At 52.1% G+C, this 19414-nt stretch overlaps 3 protein-coding genes across 6 annotated transcripts in view; 2 read left to right on the top strand and 1 right to left on the bottom strand.

The window, feature by feature from the left end:
* The window catches only part of GIT2 (GIT ArfGAP 2), a 24015-nt gene extending 14689 nt beyond the window's left edge, over nucleotides 1–9326 (top strand). For all 4 annotated transcript variants that reach the window (XM_066561998.1, XM_066561995.1, XM_066561997.1 and 1 more), the window contains 4 exons: nucleotides 2150–2232; nucleotides 2310–2492; nucleotides 6231–6294; nucleotides 7093–9326. In XM_066561998.1, coding sequence (XP_066418095.1) covers nucleotides 2150–2232; nucleotides 2310–2492; nucleotides 6231–6294; nucleotides 7093–7305 — 543 coding nt within the window. In that variant the 3' untranslated portion in view covers nucleotides 7306–9326. The remainder of the gene's footprint in view (nucleotides 1–2149; nucleotides 2233–2309; nucleotides 2493–6230; nucleotides 6295–7092) is intronic.
* On the bottom strand, nucleotides 8641–14202 carry TCHP (trichoplein keratin filament binding). Its single transcript, XM_066561999.1, has 11 exons — nucleotides 13777–14202; nucleotides 13568–13624; nucleotides 12924–12992; nucleotides 12561–12719; nucleotides 12246–12358; nucleotides 11868–11934; nucleotides 11433–11605; nucleotides 11127–11208; nucleotides 10773–10958; nucleotides 10613–10702; nucleotides 8641–10155 (listed from the first exon to the last, which is right to left on the bottom strand). Exons 1-11 carry the CDS (start codon nucleotides 14200–14202, stop codon nucleotides 10123–10125), a joined length of 1455 nt encoding a protein of 484 aa, XP_066418096.1. The 3' UTR covers nucleotides 8641–10122.
* A 1156-nt stretch (nucleotides 14203–15358) lies between these two features.
* On the top strand, nucleotides 15359–18128 carry GLTP (glycolipid transfer protein). The gene is made up of 5 exons (XM_066562228.1): nucleotides 15359–15533; nucleotides 16211–16272; nucleotides 16465–16598; nucleotides 17063–17213; nucleotides 17377–18128. Exons 1-5 carry the CDS (start codon nucleotides 15431–15433, stop codon nucleotides 17557–17559), a joined length of 633 nt encoding a protein of 210 aa, XP_066418325.1. The 5' UTR covers nucleotides 15359–15430; the 3' UTR covers nucleotides 17560–18128.
* Nucleotides 18129–19414: the final 1286 nt, after the last annotated feature.

Consider the following 19414-nt stretch of genomic DNA (forward strand, 5'->3'; position numbering starts at 1 on the left):
ACTTCACATCTTCAGCCTTTAACACCGCGCACGGTTCTCCAGGTCACTCCTTCAGCTGCACAACAGCCCTGAGACAAGCTGGCTGCTGTTTGGACACTGATTTTCCAGGCTCTCACTGATGTTTCTAAGCCAATGTACAACTCTGCTGCTGACTAAAAGCACTGCATGAGGCCCAGCTTCAAAGCTGCTTTCCTTGGGGGCCAGTGGCTTGCACCAATCCAGGTGGTCCGGATTGACTGTTTGCCTTACAGATAACAAATTTGGGGGTTTAAATGTTTACTCTGGTCTCTCTCTGCCAGGATACAGATCCTGCTTTTTAATTCCTTCTGTCCCCATTTTATTTTGACTGTGCCATGTTTGGACATGTTAGTTCAGAAAATATTAGATTTGCAAGTAGGGATAGAAGAAAAAAACTTTCAACGGAATATCCAGCTTGGCCAAATGGAAATCTGGGCTTGGCTGTCTGGTACTGGAAACTTGCACAGGTTTTAGTTGATTGTTTTTATTCTACACTGATTCTATATTAGTGATTCCATAGTAGCTTCTTCTTATAATTCATCACTGTTGTTTGTATTTCTGACCAGATGGTCGAGCTTTGCCACTATTAGGATTGTTGTCTCTGTACACCTGGGAGTGGGGAAAGGTCAGACAAAGGTCAGACTCTACATAAAATAGTTTCTTACCTTCAAAATACATTTCACTTTTACAACTGATCTTTACCAGCTGTCCTCAAAGAAGAGTGTTGAAAAAATGCTGGTTTTTCCTCCTGTGCAGAGTAACTTTAAAATTGAAAAGGGGTTCCTAACTCCAAGTGCTTCACTTAAGAATTGATGGGTTTAACATCAGATGAGTGCTTAACAAATGTTCTGAATCTCAGTCAGTGAAAACCAGTTCCTGGTCACATTTTTGGTCTGTCCTTGAGGCAGAAATATTATTTGATCAGCAGATTGGAGGTGTCCCTTACAGATTAACCCTGGAGACTCCCTCATGATGACTTCAGGGTTTCTGTAAGAGCCTCAGGGCTGGTTTTTGGGGCTGCTCTGGGATCAGAGTGACACCAGCATGGTGTATTTGACACCAGTCACACTGTGCTGGGCACCTGGGTGAAGATTTGCAGTTTTTAGAAGACTTGAGGAAGCAGATGTGTGGTGATCCTGGGGCCTGGCTGAGGATTTGCCCTCCAAGCTCATTTTGATATCCTTTTCTTCATTCAGCCTTTTTTCTGGGATCAGCCTCCCACTTTGCAGTGGGCCTACAGAGCTCAATCCAGCCTCTGCTTCCCTGCATTCCTCCTGCTCTCATTTCAGCTTCCACTTTGGAATTGGCCCCTCTCCTCCTTTTGACACTCTTCTTCTGTGGCCCTCTACTCTCCTGGTTGGCCTCCTGCCCTTGTTGCATCCAGAACTCTCACTTCTTTGGTCTTCCAGCTCTGTACCAGCATTAAGCATTCAGTGGGCCTCAGTTCCTCACACTTTGGCCTCCCACCCTGTTTTGGGCTTCACTTTGCAATGGGCTTTAACCCCTCTGGCCCCAAATTGTGATGAGCTCCAGGTCTCATCAGTTCCATACATGCCCTCATTCTTCCACCTGCAGTTTGGGCTCTCCCATCTCTGTCTCCTGTCTTTATTTGGGCTTTCCCATTGCCACAGTCTTCAGCCCTTGTTTTGGGCTCCCATTTTGCAGTGGCCTTCCCACTCTGCATTCAGCCTCCCCACCATGGTCTCTGGCCTCTGCTCTGCTCTCTTGGTCTGGCCTCTTTCTCTCTGGGGTTCTCTCCCTCTCCAGTGGCTCTTACTCATTGATCAGGCTCCTGTTTCATGGTGCTGCTTCTCCATTTGGCCTCAGCTCCTGGTGGCCTCTCAGAGTGTGTCCCTGGCGCAGTTTCAGTGGCAGGGAAGGATGCTGTGCTCTGTCTGTCTGTCTGTCCTGCTGTGCTGGGTGTCCAGGGGCTGGTGGGGCTGTGCTGGCAGTGCCCAGGGCTTTGGGTACAAGCTGAGCAGCAGCCTGGCATGGGGAGAGGGGCACAGCAGCTCCAGGGTAATGCCAGAGCTGTTGTACAAGGAGCAAACCCCCGTGCACAGCACATGGCTCTGGCCCAGCCCAGAGCTGCTCTTTCCTTCACAGGCTGAAGTAAATCTGTTCCTTGCAGGCCTCCAAGCTGGAGAAGCAGAGCAGCGTGTCTGAGAGCGACTATGACAACCCCACCACCCCCGTGGAGCTGGAGGAGCCAGGGTAGGTGCTGTGACACAGCTGGGGGGTGACAGGGCACTGCTGTGTCCCCATTCCAAGCCCTGCTTTGCTCCCTGCAGGTCGGGCAGGAAGGGCAGGCAGCGCAGCGTGGTGTGGCAGGGGGAGGGCTCCATCCCTGAGGACACTGACCCAGCCCCCAGCTCCAGCCTGCCCAGTACAGAAGATGTGATCAGGAAAACAGAGCAGATCACCAAGAACATCCAGGAGCTGCTGCGAGCAGCACAGGAGAACAAACATGACAGGTAAGGAGGGAGGGCTGGAAAAGCTCTGGAGTTGGGGAGGAAACAAAGGGAATTCTTCAGGTGTTTTCACCTGTAGCACAGGTGAACGTGAAATACAGCTCCTCTATTTCACACCTGTAAAATGTGTAGGTCTGTGGTGTTCCCTGGTGTCCTTAGTGCCACAGGGCAAGTTGGGGACAAGTGACCAGCCCCTTGTGAGGGGGTTCTGGCTGCAGTGCTGCCTGCCCTGCCCTTGAGTCCTGCAAAACCAGGGTTGTAATAGGCACAAATCAAATGTGTTGTAGAAAACTCACTGCAAGTTTTTCTTGGGTCTTCACTCTCTATGTCCATAGGTAATTACACCCTGCAGAGTGTGATAGTAACACCAAGCCTTGCTTCAGGAGCAAATTGTGAAAAAGAGAGAATTTGGTTTTCCTATTGAGGTATTAGTACAAATTTTGTAGCAGCAAAAGCATTTTGAGCTATTGGTTTTAGATACAGAGCCAGCTGAGTAAGCAGAACGCTGACTGAGCCCATCAGGCTGCAGCAGCTTCAGCTCCCTCTGGGAAATTCTGGCCCACCTGAACAATTTCCAGAATAGCTGTGGCTGACTAAAAGTGATCTACCCTTGCTGATCATCAGGTGCTGCTGCCCACACAGCTCTTTTAGAAGGCTGTAAATTAAAGGTGTGAGCACATTTTGGGGCTGGAACACTCTGGGCTCCACAAACCTGGCCCTGCAGGCTGCTGGGTCTGGCTGTGCTGTGGCCCCAGCTCGGTGCCCTCTGTGCCTGGGAGGAGCAGCAGAGGTTTGTGTTGAGCCCTCACTTCCTGCCTCGCTCAGAGAAGTGAACAACAATGGGGCCACTTTTGTTCTGTGTTTTTTCTTTCTTGTACTTTGCTATTTTTAGCAGGGCTGGCGTGGCCTCTCCTTCTCACCCAAGTGACGACTTCTGCCGTGTTTGTGCTGAGCTCTTTGCCCTTGGTGTAACCTTTTCAGTGCAGTCTCTTGGTGCTTGTTTCACACGGAGAAACTTTAAATGAGTGTAGTTTTTATGTATATCACACTATAAAGTTGTGATTTTTTTTAAAATCATTGAAGGAAACAAGGCAGCATACCTGGCTTTTGTTGTTGAATTGATCAGGTTTTTTAAAAGCCTGTTATGCTGCATTTTTGTTTTCTGTACCACACGTGGAGTGAGGTGTTTGCCTATGCTTAGATGAGTGTTGTCTTGCAAAACACTGGACTAGGAAGCTGCTGTTGTTTGTTTTCCTCTTCCCTGGTTTCCTTAACACAGGAGAATGCTTCCTTACCAAAATGAGACACTTGAGGATGTAATAACACATCCTCCAAGTTCATGCTGGGAGCATAGAGAAAAATCACATGCTGCATACCTAACTGGAGAGTAAAAAAAAAAAAATACAATGCAAGAGTATCATCTATTAATGAAACCCCTTCTTCCTTTTGTTTCCCACTCTCTCCCATCCCTCTCCCTGTGCTCCATGGGCTCAGCAGGCCCTTGGAGCGTGGGGGCCCATCCCAGCTCAGACCCAGCCTCGGCCCTGAGCGAGTGCCCCTGCAGCCTCAGAGCAGCCAGCAGCCCGGCCCTGCCTCCTGGTACTCTGGCCTCTGTCCCTGCCTCCCAGGCACAGTGTCCTTTCTCCTTCTCTCTGCTGCCTCTTTCCCTCCCTCTCTGGCTGCACAGGGGTCGTGGAAGGCGATGCATGAAATGCTGTGGGGGATGAGGGAGCTGCAGGCAGCCCCTCCAGGCCAGGGGGGTGGCACAGCCCCTTCAGCTCCCAGTAGGTATTAGTGGGGAACAGAACCACAGCCTGGAGCTGCAGCTGGCTCTGGTGTATTCTCCTGGCTCTGTTTTGGTTTTTATTGCCTGTCAAGATAAATTCAATTACAACTTGGTTGGTTTGTGGAGTCACAGAATAGTTGGGGTTAGAAGGGACTTTGGAGACCACCTTGTTCCAACTCCTCCATGGGCAGGGACACCTTCCACTGTCCCAGGCTGCTCCAAGCCCCACCCAGCCTGGTCTTGGACACTTCCAGGGATGGGACAGCCACACCTTCTCTGTGCCAGGGCCTCCTCACCCTCATAGGGAAGAATTTCTTCCTTTAGGAAGAAATCTTTGAGGTTTTAAGGGTCCCTTCCAACCCAAACCATTCCATGATTTTATGAACAAAACATGCAGTTGCTGCTTCTTAGCACCATTGCAAAAGTAGCAGGAGTTTCACATTTCCAAAGTGGAACATTCACACCTGACAGCTGAGGCCCTTGGAGTGTTTATACAACTGGGGGTCAAATGAGATCATTTGTATCCCAAATCCATGAAAAAAAAATGTTTGTTTATGGTATCTTCCAACCTGACTGAACCATTGTTAGTGCCTAAAATAAAAGTGACATCTGCATGAGAGGCTCTTTAAAAAGAACTGCCCAGGTTCAAACCCCAGCCAACAAATGTCAGGATTGGAGGAAGAGATTAACACAATTTACTGCTAATGAGGGATTCCTTTCCCAAGCTGTCACTACTTGAATATCTTCCTGATGTCTCACTGGAGTGTGTGTAAACCCAACACAGTGTCAGAGCATCTCACAGTGAGTGTTTAGACATTAAACTAAAGCCATTCCTCCAGGCTACACTGGAAATGTAGCAGCTGACCTAGAGAACATACAGTGAAACGTTATTCACCTGAGTGTCTCATTCAGGTTATTCTCAGGGCTTTCTCTGCCTTGTTAGTGAAGGGTTTAATCAGTAAATTGACTTTTTAATGAGGTAGGGTGCTGGTCACTGTGACTGCAGGGAGCAGATTAATCATTAACTCCACAGCAGAAGGGGAATTGTGGTGAACTTGGGAAGATCTCTCTCCACTTTTAGTTTATTTGGGAGAACTCATGTGACTCGAGACACATGGCAATACTCCTTTTGAAGCAATTTTCCTGCATTGCCAAAATGACCCCAGTGTGTTGCTTTTCTCTCAGTGCATTTGCAAGTGAATGATTTTTTTGCACCTTTGGTGTTGCAAGAAGATCAAACAAATAATGACTGGGGGGGGGGGGGGTGGGTTTGGGGGCTCTTTTTGCTTGAAAGGGCACTGGCCTACCATAACCCACACATGCTGAATAGTTTTCTTGAATGCTTTGTGAGTTTTGAGATTCTCATGTGACTAACTTATGCTAAAATTGAGTTTTTGAAGCATTAAAAGTGAGTCTTTTGAAATGAGATTTGTCAGAGAGCACACTAACACTTCACTATTCACAGCAGTTCATGGGAAATAGTTCTATTTTGAACAGACCAGTTTTCATTTGGTATATAAATCAGAAGTGAAATCTGTGAGGATTCATGGAATCTGTTTTATTTTATTAAATAACTCATCAGAATTAGTGAATATTTAGAATTCACAGACTGTGAGTGCAGTTGGTAGTTTGGGGATGCATGTGTGTAAGAATTTGCCTTGTCTGTTTACTGGGTGTTAATTAATCCAATAAGGCATCTTGGTGTTCTGGAGTTGCACACAAATGGAGACTTTCCTAACAAAGTTTTTTTATATAAAAAAAGTATGGAAAATTATTCCTTCAAACCAACTCCGAAAAACAACGAGAATCTAAGCAATAATTTTGCACTTTTGGTTAAGTTGTCGCTTTTTCTGAAGTCACATGGTTGTTTTTAGAATAACAATCACTGAGCAGTGAAGAGGAAGAGGGAAGGGGGGGTCTGTACACAATGAATAACCCAGGGCATCTTTCTGCAGCTATATACCGTGCTCCGAGAGAATACATGTGGCAGTGACAGAGATGGCAGCCTTGTTCCCAAAAGTAAGTACCTGCCACCATCAGTTTTGGCCTCAATCTTTATGTGTAATTCCCCTTCAGAATGAAAATCAAAAATTTTCTCCCTTCAAAATGAAAACAGTAGGGAGAAATGATGGGGTTTTATGATGCACCTTTGTATTTATTAGCATGGCAACTGGGAAAGGCTGAGGTGGGAGTCCAGGCCTTTAACTGTACTCTCGAATGTAAAACTCTTTAAGAATTGTACAAAACTGGATCTGGCATGAAGAGTTGTGTGGTTATATGGGGATTTCACCAGACTCATCACCCCCTTTTCCATCTGAGTGCCATCACCTGGATTTCTTTCCTGGCAGCCACGTTTAGATCTGTTATCCACCCACCCATCAAAGTGATCTGTTTGGAGAGGTGGGTAAAGACTGTACAAGAACTTGGTCATGGGGATTTAGGGACTGAAATCCCCATGACCAAGTTCTTGTAAAGTCTTTACCCACTTCTCCAAAACTGCAAGGAAAGAGCCAAGGCTGCTGTCCCGCCTGCACCCATCACCCTGGACATGCTGTCCCCTCCTGCCAGCCAGGACGTGGGCTGGGACAGTAAACAGCCGCCAGAAATGTCCATGAGTAACTTCCTAAGGAAGGGCACGGAGCAAAATCCCTGCCTGCTGCCTGGCAGCCCTTGGGGATCTCCCGAGAGGAGGGAGAAATTCCGCCCGCTGCCACGAGGGGAATCAGGGCTCGGCCGCATCAAAGAGCCCTTGTGAGCACGCTAATTAAAAGGTTGTGTTGTTCTGCCTGTCGCAGCGTCTGTTTTTTCCCTTCCCAGAAGCCCAAGTCGGAGCTGGTGAGGACTTCCCTGCGGCTGCTGACCTCCAGCGCCTACAGGCTGCAGTCGGAGTGCAGGAAGGCGCTGCCCGCCGAGCCCAGCGCCGCGCCCGACATGCAGCTGGTGACACAGCAGGTCATCCAGTGCGCCTACGACATCGCCAAGGCTGCCAAGCAGCTGGTCACCATCACAACCAAAGAGAACAACAACTGAGCCACTCGAGGCTTTTTACTCTGGGGTTTTTGGTTTGGTTTTTTTTTTAAAGGTTGGATTTCAACATCTAGGTGTGGAACTATGCGCATTTTTACGAGGAGAAAAAAATTCAAGGGGCAAGAAACTTTTTTTTTTTTAAACTCAGTATTATTTTTTGCATGTTTTCTAACAATTTTATGATTAATTTAACCCACTGCCTTATTTTGTGCCTGTGTTGCCAGTGTAGTTATGGATAATAGCATGTTGCAAGTAGCTGTTGAGCCACTCTCATGTCCCAGCGCTGTAGATGTTTCCTTGGGGCCACGTTCTGCTTTCAGATCCTGCTGGTGGAACTGCTCTGACACCACTGCACGGATGGCAGAGCAGCATTTCCATCCCTCTGGAGCCCTCCCCATGCTGGGATCCTGCTGGCTGAGGCTCCCCAGGCTCCAGGACTGCTCCCAGCAGGAAGAAGGTTTGTCCTGGTAACGGGGTGCGAGCCCAACGTTCTCTGTTCCCATATCAACTGTTGTGCAATATGTTTGTTTTTTGTTTTTTTTTTTTTAGTCTGCTAAACCAGTAGTAGTTGTGGGCATCCAAGCTTGTTACGTGTAGCTCTACAAGGTCTTTGTCACTTTATGTTTTGGAAGGAATTTGAAACTTAATAGTTATTTCTTTTAGTTGTCACTATGCCATTAATATATGTTTGATGTTATTTTAGGGCATTAGTGGTTAAAATATTATCCTTTGTTTCTGAGTTAGTAATTAATTGTTAAGTTTCCTGCAGAATTTTCCTGTCATCTTTGAAGTCTTGTTTGCAGCAGCATTTCTCAGTAACTCCAGATGCAATTTCACTAAAGATTTCTGTGCTTATTAAAAAAAAAGGAAGTTAGAAGAGTGCCAGTGCAAAAGCAGCTGTGTCTGCCACAGCACATAACCTCTGTACCTCAACATATCCAAATGTGAAAACGTTTCTCTTATCTCCTCTAAGTTTTTTATGCAAATCTTTCAAAATTTGACAACTTGCTGAGTAACCCCTGCCAGGCTGCCTGGCCCCAGTGGCCATGTGTGCTCCAGGTTTCTTCATCCATAACAGTTCACAGGAGTGTGTCAGTCCATAATTTAAAAATTGAGAATAATTTTGGGAGTCTGAATTTTAGGTGGTGCAGGAAATCACTGATTTTTGCCGATGTCCCATTTGGAATTGTGTTGTCCCTGCCCAGGAGCCAGCCATGGTGTGTTTGTGTGGATATCTCCAAGCACAAGTGCCACAGCACTGCTGGATTCCTGGTGCTGTCTGGCTCCCAGAGGCTGAGGGAGGGAAGGAATGGAGAGAGGAGATGACAGCCCAGTAAATTAATGTTCTTCACTGTGGTGTTTTATTTCCTTTCTGCCCTTCTGAACCCCAGAAGCAGCTCTAGGCTGACAGCAGAGGCAGGCTGGGATTAAAACTGCAAATGACCTTTGTGAAACCTACTTCAAAATCATGCAACTGGCAATTAATTAAGCACATTGAGAATCTTCTAGGAACTTTTCCTTAAATAATGGCTGAAAGGCAGCAGATGGTATTTTTCAGTCTCCCAGGACACCACTGTGTGCTGTTCTTTAACATATCTTACCTGCTTCCCAAAGCAGGGTGACACTGAGCTATGGTGTAATTTATCACTTATTTAAACCTGCCTTTGATCCAAAACCAAGGGGACACTTCAGTAACTGCAGCCCCTGCTCCAGCTACACTGAAATCAGAGTGGTCCACACCCCACAGGAACCCCCAGCAGCAAGTTCATGAACCCTCCACTCACAGCACTGCAGTCACAGAGTTTGTAGCACCTCAAGTAACAAAGGTGTGTTTTTCTTTTAGGACTAGATCTCTTGTTCCCCTGTAAACAAACTTGCTCTTCCTTTACAAAATGCTGCAGAGGAAAGGAAAAGCTTTTTTTGCCTTTTTCCAAACCTTGTATTTATCAGTGTCATTCTGTCTGTACAATATTTTGACTTTTAATCTTTTGTTTACAGTATTACTATAAAATGCTAAAACCCTTTCAGTGTGTGAAATAATGTGGGCTTATTTGACTGCTGGTTCTCTAAAGATCTCTGGAAAGGTTTCTACTCTTGAGTAAAGTGCTGCCAGCCTTTGTTAACAGCTCCTTGTGCACTGTGACAGGACTGATGTCAAGCTGCAGTTGTGGATGGTAACAGCAAGGAATGAGCTGCAATAATCAACTCAGCCTCCTCTCCTGTTGCTGCTGTAGTTTGCTCATGTAACAAAACCAAATCCTTGTTCAGGTTTCAATTATTCATTATTTATGAAACAAGTGAAAAACAATGTTTAAATCTCCAGCACCTTCTGGAGAGGAAGTGGCCAAGCACTGCTGCCACAGCACACACGATCTGGCTCATCTGCAATATACATTATTAATTAACTCCTCACAGTCCAGTGGGAAGCCAGGCACAGCCTGATTCTCCAAGGTGGGAGTGACACAGCCCCACAGCTCCTCTTCCTGGGGAGACACAGATTCTTTTGTGGCTCAGGTCCACAGGGCCCTTTTTTTTTTTTTTTTGCTGGATTGCTTCAGCCTCTCACATACTGAAATACATGAGCACAACTCCAGAATGCAAAGTGAAGCAGTTCACTTCTCTGAAGGTGCTCACACCTCCACATTCCTGAAGACAATAGAACTTCTCTTCAGCTTGGCCACAACTAAATGTTTTCAGAAATCTACCGAGTCAAGTCTTGATCTCACAGTAGGCTGTTCCAGAGGCATCAATATTTCAGGAGTTCCTTGAGTCCTCAGAGTTTTCTTTCTGTAGTCTGGAGCTGCATCTCATGCTCATTCCTCAGGTCCAAGCTGCTCCTGGGTAACTGTAGAACTAATGGGGTCAAAACAAAGATTAGCACAGGTTTAGGGGCTCTGGAATTAATCCACACAAACTCTTAAGCATGCACAGGAGCTGATGGGCTGGGCAGGGGCTTTAGGTAGGGTTACTCAAATTTGATTTTAGAGCCAGGCAAAGCAGGACAGTCAGCAAAGACACTGAGCAGGGAAGTTGCACTATACCAACTGCACTAATGCGCTTAAAATAAATCCTTTTCAGCACAGAGCAAGATTTGAGGCATTAGCAACACATCTGCCTCAAAAATTCTTTAAAAATTAAGGCCTAATATATAAATAACATCAAAAAAAGAAAAGAGAGAAGTGTAGAGTTCTGTGAGGGGAAGTGCCCTAGCACTGTGCTGTCTAAAGTGCAGAGCAGAGACAATGATGGTGTCACTCTCCAAGATGGGCTCCTGTGTTGGGGTGACCCCTGTGCCAGGGTGTGACCTTACCCTGCTGTGCCAGCCCTGCCTGGCCTCCAGGTGCTGCCGGGCTGATCCCTCCTGCTGCTGCTCCTCCTCTCCCAGGCTGAGCTCTGAACCCTGTGCAGGGGAAATGGGGTGAGATGGGGCAGCCTCAGCAGCCAGGTGTGTATTAGGGAGCTCAGCCTACCTGTGCCTGCAGCTCCCTCCTGTGGGCTCTCTGCTGCTCCTCCTCCTGCTCCTGCTCCCGATGAGTCCCTTCCTTGGCCTCCTCCAGTTCTTTGATCAGCTGCTCTCGATATTTAATGGACTCTGCTTGGGCCCTCCTGTTTAGCTCCATCTTCTCTTGGATCTGGCGCTGCCTGCCTGCAAGGACCTGTGCAAAGGGAGGAGATGGTGAAATAGCTCCCAGGAAACACACCAGACAAGCAAAAAAATTCCACCCTGGTATGGAAGGCTCTAGCTCTCCAGAGGGTGGTGGGTTACCAGTGGAATGATGGTTTCACTGAGCCAAGGGGGACACATCATCAAGAGAGGTCATCACCTCACTCATCAGGCGATCTCTGGCCACCTTCTCTCTTTCCCATTCTTCTTCCCTCTTCTCCCACATTTTTTTTGCTTCTTCCCTAAAGGAGAGAGGAGGAATTATCTCTGAGGTTAACCCCCCTGTATACCCCACAGGCACAGACAAGCTATCCTGTGCTTTAGAGGAGACCTTGGGTTTCTCTTCAGGTTTGTTCCCTGCCTGTTGGTGTGTCTATCCCACCTGTACCTCTCAGTGACCCCCCTGACCTGGAACACTCAGCACACATGGAGTCTTCAGGTGAGGTTCAGAGGTGGACAGACTCACCTGAAGATAGTCTCAAGCTCTGCTTCCCTCTCCTTTTCCAGCTGGAGTTGTTCCTCAATGACCTTCTTCATCCAGGCCACGTCTGCCACCGCACGTCCCCGCTGCGCACTCTGCCAGCTCTGATCTTCCTCTTCTTTCTCCAGGAGGACTGATAAGATTTGCCTGTCTGCCTCCTGGAGAAAAAACCATGGGATTAACAACTATCCAACAGCCTTCCAGCCTGTGTGCAGGGCTCCTCTAGGCATTACTGGTGACAGTGTCAAGGGTGTGCTCAGCAAGATGCTCCATCTGCTGCTTCCCTGTGAGCTCTGTGCTTCAGCCCTATGCACAAGCTGGAAGGGGCCTCCTGATCTGTAGGAATCAGAGGCAGACACAAACCACACACAACAAGTTTTTCACCACACAGCATCTATAAAGTATAAATTAATCTCTTACCAGCTCCTCCTGTACCAGCTGCGCTCGTCTCCTTAACTGGACATCACACTGATGCTTCAAAAAGCGACTGAAGGAGGAAAAAAAGCAAAATTTAAAAAAAAAAAAAAAAAACAAAAACATTCACACTGACTATAAGCAGCACATCATTGTAGAGCAGCACCTGGGGAGGTACATCTGTGACAATGAGGAACCTGCTACCAGAAACAAAAAGCAGTAACAGCACCAGTGCCTCTGCTCCCAGGCTGCTGTGGGCAAGTCCACCAAAACCCAGATATTTACATCCTACCACTGCTACCTGGAATATCTCCTTGTGCCCCAAGTAGTGGTGTGGGCACAGGAACAGATTCTATCCAGAACAAGCTCTACTTGATGTCCTACCCGAGCTCTTTCTTCCTCCGGTGCTCTTCCATTTGTTTCCTTTCTTCTTCCAAATTCTCCAGCTCCCACTGCTGCTTTAATAAATTCTCTTGTTCCTTTTTCAGCTTTGTTGCCTAAAAAGGAAAACACAAGCACCAAGAGAGAGTACAACATCCCAGAGAGCATGCTTGACCAGAGTTTGTACCCTGCTCTGCTCCTCTGCAGGCAGGGAAAACCCTCCCTGCAGTGCAAACATGGAGAGGTCAGGTCAGCCTTGCTGTATTTCCAAGTGAAGCAACAAATTCCTTTCTCCTATGAGGAGAAAGCCAAGATTACCTTTGTCTCCTGCAGTTTCAGTTCTTCTATCTGCTGAAGCAAGGTCTTCTCCAGCTGAGGCTTCTCTTCCTCTTGTCTCGTTCCTTCCAGCGCTTCCCCTCCTGCCGTTTCGTACCTGTTTTCATAACGTTTCTTCTCTACAAGCTTGGTCCCCTCTTCCTTTCCCAAAGAAAAGAAAACAGCATTTCAGGTTAGCCTGACACAAAGAGACAACTTCTGGCTCAGAAAATCCACAGAGCAAGCTGGATGGCTTTGTTAACAGTGCCCTTCCTGGCAGCAGCTCCCATGGCCTAAGTGTCACCCTCCACCCACGCACATTTCAGAGTCCTCCCAGTGACCAGAACACCAGGGCTGCCCCCATACCTTGTTTTCTTGTGTTAGCTGATCCCTCCAAGCCTCCCTCATGTGCTTCCTGTGCAGCTCAGACTCTGCCTGGAGACACAACAGATGTAACAGGGCCATCAGTGCCAGAGGTTCTGTCCCCCAGGACCTTCCAGACTCTCTGGAGCAGCACCTGAAATCCCAGGAGTATCTGCCTCTGCAGAGGTGGGCTCATCTGAGTGTCCAAGGTGCCCACCAGGTCCTGAGGGTCATTGTCACCTGGGAAACACCACAGTGACAGTGATACAGGACTGTAATGTTGGAGCAGCATGTGGGTGGAATAAAGAATGAGGAAGCACCACAGCATGGCAGGTACAGCTGAGATATTAAGATTTATATTTTTTGTATTATTTATATTTTATGTGCCTGAGATATTTACATTGTGAGTTCTGGAAATTTGCTCAGAGTCTGAACAGATTTCTGACTTTTAAAAATACAGCTTTGAGAGAACTTCTTAAAACTATTTGAACTTAAACCCTTTCAGTTCTTTGCCTTTTGTTTATCAGAACTTGGGGCAGTTGCTGTGATGTAAGATGAGCGACCACAGTAGAGATATGATGACTTTCAAGTTAAAAACCAGTTTAATAAATACAAGGCAGCAGGGACTCAAGAGAAAGCAACATCACCTCTCGGAGCTCCGCGTTGTGTTTGTTCCAGCGCTCCTGCAGCGGCGGCTCAGCAAACTGGGAATACAGAGATGGGTCAGGTCAGGATACGGGATTGCTCAGCATCTCAAACCCCGCCGAGGCTGACAGGGGTTCAGGGCTGGCAACTCCAGCAAGTCCCGCTGGTACAGCTGAAGCACGGGACGAGCAGGGCCGGGCCGCTCCCTCACCTTCCTCCCGCACTCTCCGGGGCCGTCCCGCAGCTCCTGGCTCCGCATCCCGCCCCGCCGCCGCTCCCGCAGCTCCGCCGCCAGCGCCTCCCGCTCCTCGCCCAGCAGCCGCCGCAGCCGCTCCCGCCGCCGCTCCAGCCGCGCCGCCGCCTCCTCCGCGTCCCGCCGCGCCGCCGCCGCGCTGCCGCACACACCGGCGGTGAGCGCGATCCCCGCACCGCCCCGGGACCCGCCGCACCGACCGCGGCCGTACCTGGGCGGGGGGACGCGGGGCTCGCTCCACCGCGCCTGCAGGGAGCAGGCGGCGGCGGCGCGGGCGAAGGCGCGGCTGGTGCTCTCCCACTGCTGCCGGCTGCGCTCCTGCAGCTCCCGCCGCTCGGCCGCCCAGCGCTCCGGGCCGCGGCCCCGCCGCAGCCACAGCGACATCGCAACGCGCCCGCCCGCGACGGCTCCCGCCGAGGGACACGACGAGACGGGCTCCGCGAGCACGGAGGGAGGCGGGGACCGACGGAGGGAGGCGGGGAGAGAGGGACGGACGGGAGATGGAGCGGCAGCGGGGGATCGGTTCGCTCCGACCCGGCCCGGCGGTGCTGCCGCGTCCCGAGCGCTCGCTGGGTGTGCGGGTACAGCCCGGGCCGGGCGTGGTGCCGCTGTGCCGGCTCGGAGCGCGCAGCACCGCGGGGTTTGTGGCGCTGTGAATATCTCAGGGGTTAAAGGTTTCTGTTTCTGCCCGCCTTGGCAGGGCACCAACGCGGCGGCGCCAGCAGCGAACCCAAACGGACCGGCCGCTGAGTGAGCCAGGACAGCCTGGGCAGCGCCGGAGGGGCTGCGGGCATCCCGAGAGGGACTCCGGGCATCTCGAAGTGAGCGCTGGATATCCCAGGACAAGCTCCGAGCACCCTGGGGTGGGCTCAGGGTACCGCAGGCACCGCGGAACTGGCTCCTGGCACCCCAGGAAGGGCTTCAAGCGTCCCGGGAGGGGCTCCGGGCAGCACGGGAGTCTGGCAGCGGGGAGGGAGGCGGCACCAGCCGGCAGCCCCCGCCGGTGACCCGCAGCTCCCCGCACCCGCCTTGTATCCGCACCCGCCCTGCCAGGCACCGATCGCTATCGCCCCACGACCTGTTTTTCCAGAATAACCGGTAAAAACACCGTATGTGGGGCCCTGGCACCGGCAGTCCGCTCCCCACGCAGCGGGCGAGCTGAGCCTCCCTCCGCTCCCACCTCTTCTTCACCTCTCCGTGTCCCCGCTCGGTGTCATTTTCCCACCCAACCCCTCACTGAGGTGTGTCATCACTGCCGCGCGTTGAGGTTTGTTTTCCATCTGTTCCCTATAAAATATTTATCACCCGTGAATAATTAACGCCGGCCCGCCTGGCGCTCAGAACGCGGCCGGGGCAGCGCACGGCCCCGGGCACGGCCAGGCCCCGATCTGAGGGGGCGATGGGGGCGTGGTTTCCTCTTTGCAATGAAAGTCCCGTCCCCCGCCGCTCTGACCAATGGCTGCGCATCGGCCGTACGGGAGGTGCGCAGCCATTGGTCGGAGCGGCGGGGGGCGGAGCGTGGCGTGGGCGCGCTGCCGGGTCGGCCCCCGCTGCCTCAGAGCCCCCTCAGCCGGGGAGCGGTGAGGGGTAAAGCGGGAGCGCTGTGCCGGTCATGGCGCTGCTGCTGGAACACGAGTTCAAGCCGCTGCCGGCTGATAAGCAGATCGAGACTTTGCCCTTCCTGGAGGCCGTGGCGCACCTGCCGCCGTTCTTCGGTGAGACCGGGGTAGCCGGGGCTGGGAGATGCGGGCTGGGACCAGGCCTGCTGCGGGCTCAGCCGCTCCGCGTGCCCCCTCCCCGGTTCTGGGTGGTGACCCCCCTACCTGATCCAGGGCTCACGCCGGGCTTGGCTGCTCTGCCAGGACCGGGGTTGCATCACGATCCTGTCAAACCCGCCGAGCAGCCCCGTTGGGAAGCGTCCTGGAGCACCCCATGCAGAGGCATCGCCCGAGGCAGGCGCTGCCATCCCAGCCGTGGATCCCACCCCGTGTCGGGACACGGGTGGATGTCGGCGTGGCCGCCCTCGTGGCACAGTGTGCCCGCTGCCCTCCACAATGTCAGCTATTGTGTGGCGGCTCGGTGGCAGCCCCGGAAGGGCAGGACGTGGGGCTGCCTGCCTGCCTGCGGACGGGCAGTGTCCGGTGCCGGTCAGGCTGTTCCAGGATGTTCTGCCAGGGCTGTGTCCCGGAGCCACGGGGATTGGAGGTCACTGGTGGGGCCGCAGTAGATGGCAGGGCTGTCCCAAGGGCCAACAGCCGTGTATGAAGCTCAGAGATCCCTTTTTGGGTTCAGTGCCTGGGCTGTGCTTAAAGTGAAACCCGTTGGTTTTGGGAAGTGTATGGTGTCCCCTGTGTCACCAATGTCTAATTGTCCTCCCTCCCTGTCTCCACAGATTGCCTGGGGACTCCCATCGTCTACTCGCCGGTCAAAGCAGACCTGACTGGAAATATCAAGGTAGGAAGGGACTCAGGAGGGCTGAGAGAGGAGAATCCCTGGGGAGAGATGCTGAGGGACTGGAGGTGTTTCAAAAGGCTTTTCTTCCCACGGGGACTTGGCTTAGCAGTGGCTCACCCAGTCACAGTTTATTCCCAGAGCTCCTGCTCAAAGTCCCTGCTCCTGGGTGCCAATCCCCTTTTCTGCCCTCAGAAAATCCGGGCGGTTTATGACTCCAACCCTGCCAAGTTCAAAACTCTGCAGAACATCCTGGAGGTGGAGAAGGAGCTGCACGGCTCGGCCTGGCCCAAGACAGGCGCGACGCTGGCGCTGATGTGGTTGAAAAGGTGACTCACGGCGTCGGGAGCTGCTGTGGCTCTGTCCCGGCATGTGGGGAGCTGGAGAGCTCCAAGTGGAGGCTGCCTGTGCTGGGCTGGGCCCTGTGGGCTGGGGCTGGGCAGCTGGAAGTGGGGTGCTGTGTTTTGGGAGCACGGCTGTTGGGAACCCCCTCCTCAAATCTCCTCTCTGGGAATGCACAGGGGAATTCAACCTCAGAGCATGAGCCCACAAATCAGACAGGGCAGTGCCTGGAGGATCCATGGGACTGCACCTGACCCTGCCCAGCTCAGCCCTCAGCCCTGGCCTCACCTGGGGGTTCCATCCTGCCCTGGGGGCTCCATACAGCCCTTCTCTCTCTCTCTCTTCCCTGGATGGACACACAGGGACAGGGGCAGGCACTTGGAAACACCAGGCTGGAAGCTGGGAAGCAGCACCCACTTCCCTGAGCCCAACATCTCTGCTCTTCTCCCAGGGGTCTGAAATTCATTCTGGTGTTGCTGCAGAGCATCTCTGACGGTGAGAGGGATGAGGAGCATCCCAACCTCATCCGAGTGAACGCCTTGAAGGCTTACGAGATCGCGCTGAAGAAATACCACGGCTGGATGCTGCAGAAGCTCTTCACGGTGAGCATCCCCTCCCTCTCCAAGCACCCAACCACCATCCCTAAAGCTGTTCCCGTGCACTGACAAGTGTCCAGAGAGCCCACAGCACTGGCTCATAAGAACAACCCAACCCATGGTCTCTGTTGGGTTTGTGGGAGTCAAACACCCTCTCCCTGTTTTACAGGGCTCAGTCTATGCTCTTCCCTACAAATCCGATTTGCTGAAGGCCTTGGAGAAGGGTAAAGAAGTCAAGGAAGAGGAAAGCATAGAAAAAATCCACCAGTTTCTCACCAGGGTCACTCCAATCCTGGATGCAATTTATGAGATGTACACGAAGATGAACGCTGAGCTGAGCTACAAAGCCTAAAGCTGGCACAGGATTGGCACAGATTAAATAACCTGTGCTGGGTGTTACCTATGTCTTCATCGCTGAGGCAGCTGGGGCGGCTCCCTGCTCTCTGGTGACTTCGATTCCTCTCTGGATCTGCAGTGGATAATGTCTTTTCTAACCTAAAAAATAACAGTAATTAACTTCCTATTAAGAATACGGCAATAAAACAATTGTGGGTGTCACCCCTGGATTTCCCAAGAGGAAGAACAAGTGTTTCTAGTCCCAACCCCTGGATTCCTGTCTCCAGTGGGGCAGGGAATGAAGTGTCCTGCTGATGAATGAAGTGGCACTCGGGCTGTGCCTGGAACCCACCGACGGGCACCTCGTGTTGATTGGCACTGGATTGTCCGGAATGATGCCCATGGAGGAGGAGCTGATGACTTCCCTGGGTGATCCCAATTCCTCCAGTGCTGGCCTGGGATCAAGCCCCTGTGCTGGGATTCAGAAACCAGGGACTGTCCCCGTGGTGTTTGCGGTGCCTTATGAGCCCCCCTCGCCTCCTGAGCCCCAGGAGCAGCAATTAATAAAAACTGACAGTACCCATGGCCTGGGAGCCTCATTTGGGGCTGGGTCAGCCCCAAAGGGTGTTTGGGGAGACTCTTTTGGGGCAGGGCTGTTTTGGGTAGTGAAATTCGGGGTTTTTTTTCCTAGGGGAGCTGTTTTCAGGAGGATGTTTTGGAGCTGTTCCTGGGAGGCTGTTTTGAAGCTGTGTCCTAGGAGAGCTGTTTATGGGAGGGTTTTTGGAGCTGTTCTTTGGGAGTCCTGTGCCAGAGACGTTTTTCCTGGGGGGCTTATTTTTTGCAGGGTATTTTGGGGTTGTTCCTTCTGGGCTGTTTTGTGGCCGGTGTTCCCGGGAGACTGCCCGGGGGCGGGCGGGGGCCGATCCCGAGGGCGGGTCCCGGTGGCGCCTCCGCCGCTGGAGCCGGGGCCGGGGCGGGGAGGGGCCGCTCTGGGGACCGGCCCCGGGCGACTCGGCGGCGCCGGAGCCTACGGGACTTTCCACGGGACCTTTGGCGGTACGGAACCGGGGGAGCGGGCAGCGGGGGCCACCACCGGGAGTGGGACGGGCCGGGACACGGGCACCGGGGCTGGATGGAGCCTCCGGTGCGGGGACACGGAAACTGGGGCAGGATGGGGCTCTCCGGGCAGCACAGGGCGAGCGGGGCAGGATGGAGACCCCAGGTGAGGCCGGGGTCGAGGGCTGAGCTGGGCAGGGCCAGGTGGACCCTCATGGATGCCCCGGCACTGTCTGGACAGCCTGGGGACTCGTGATCCGAGATTGAGGTGCCGGGTGGGTTCCCAGGCGAGCTTTGAGGAGGGGGCTCCGAACCCCCCATGCTGCCCACACCAGCTCCTGGCTGTTGCCGAGGTGAGCACGGGCCCGGCAGTGAGGATGATTCTGGGGAGCAGCTGCATCACTCGGGATGAGGATTTCCGACTAGAACTCGCTGTGGTTTCAGTGATTCACTCCCACCCTTAATCACCCTTTAATGTCATGGGACACCCTCCCTGCCGCCCACCCATGGATGTCCCCGCACATCCCGGTGTTGGTGACAGCGTCCGTGCCCCCGTGGTGGGCAGGAGTGGGCACTGACTAGGGACACTGGTCCAGCTGGGAGGTTAGGATGCTGGGAAGAGGTGGGAGCACACGTGGGGTTTGTGTTGGATGCAAGAGCTGTGCCTTGACTCAGTTACTCCATGAGGTGAGGAAGTTTGAAAAATCCAAACCCAAATAACCAAGGGGCCAAATCAAACCCCTGTGACAGCACCTTTCCTGGCAGCATCCGGGCTGACGGCACCAGCCCTGAGTCCCTCATTCCCCACACAAACT

The sequence above is a fragment of the Molothrus aeneus genome, chromosome 18 (assembly GCF_037042795.1).
Source record: "Molothrus aeneus isolate 106 chromosome 18, BPBGC_Maene_1.0, whole genome shotgun sequence".
Lineage (NCBI taxonomy): Eukaryota > Metazoa > Chordata > Aves > Passeriformes > Icteridae > Molothrus > Molothrus aeneus.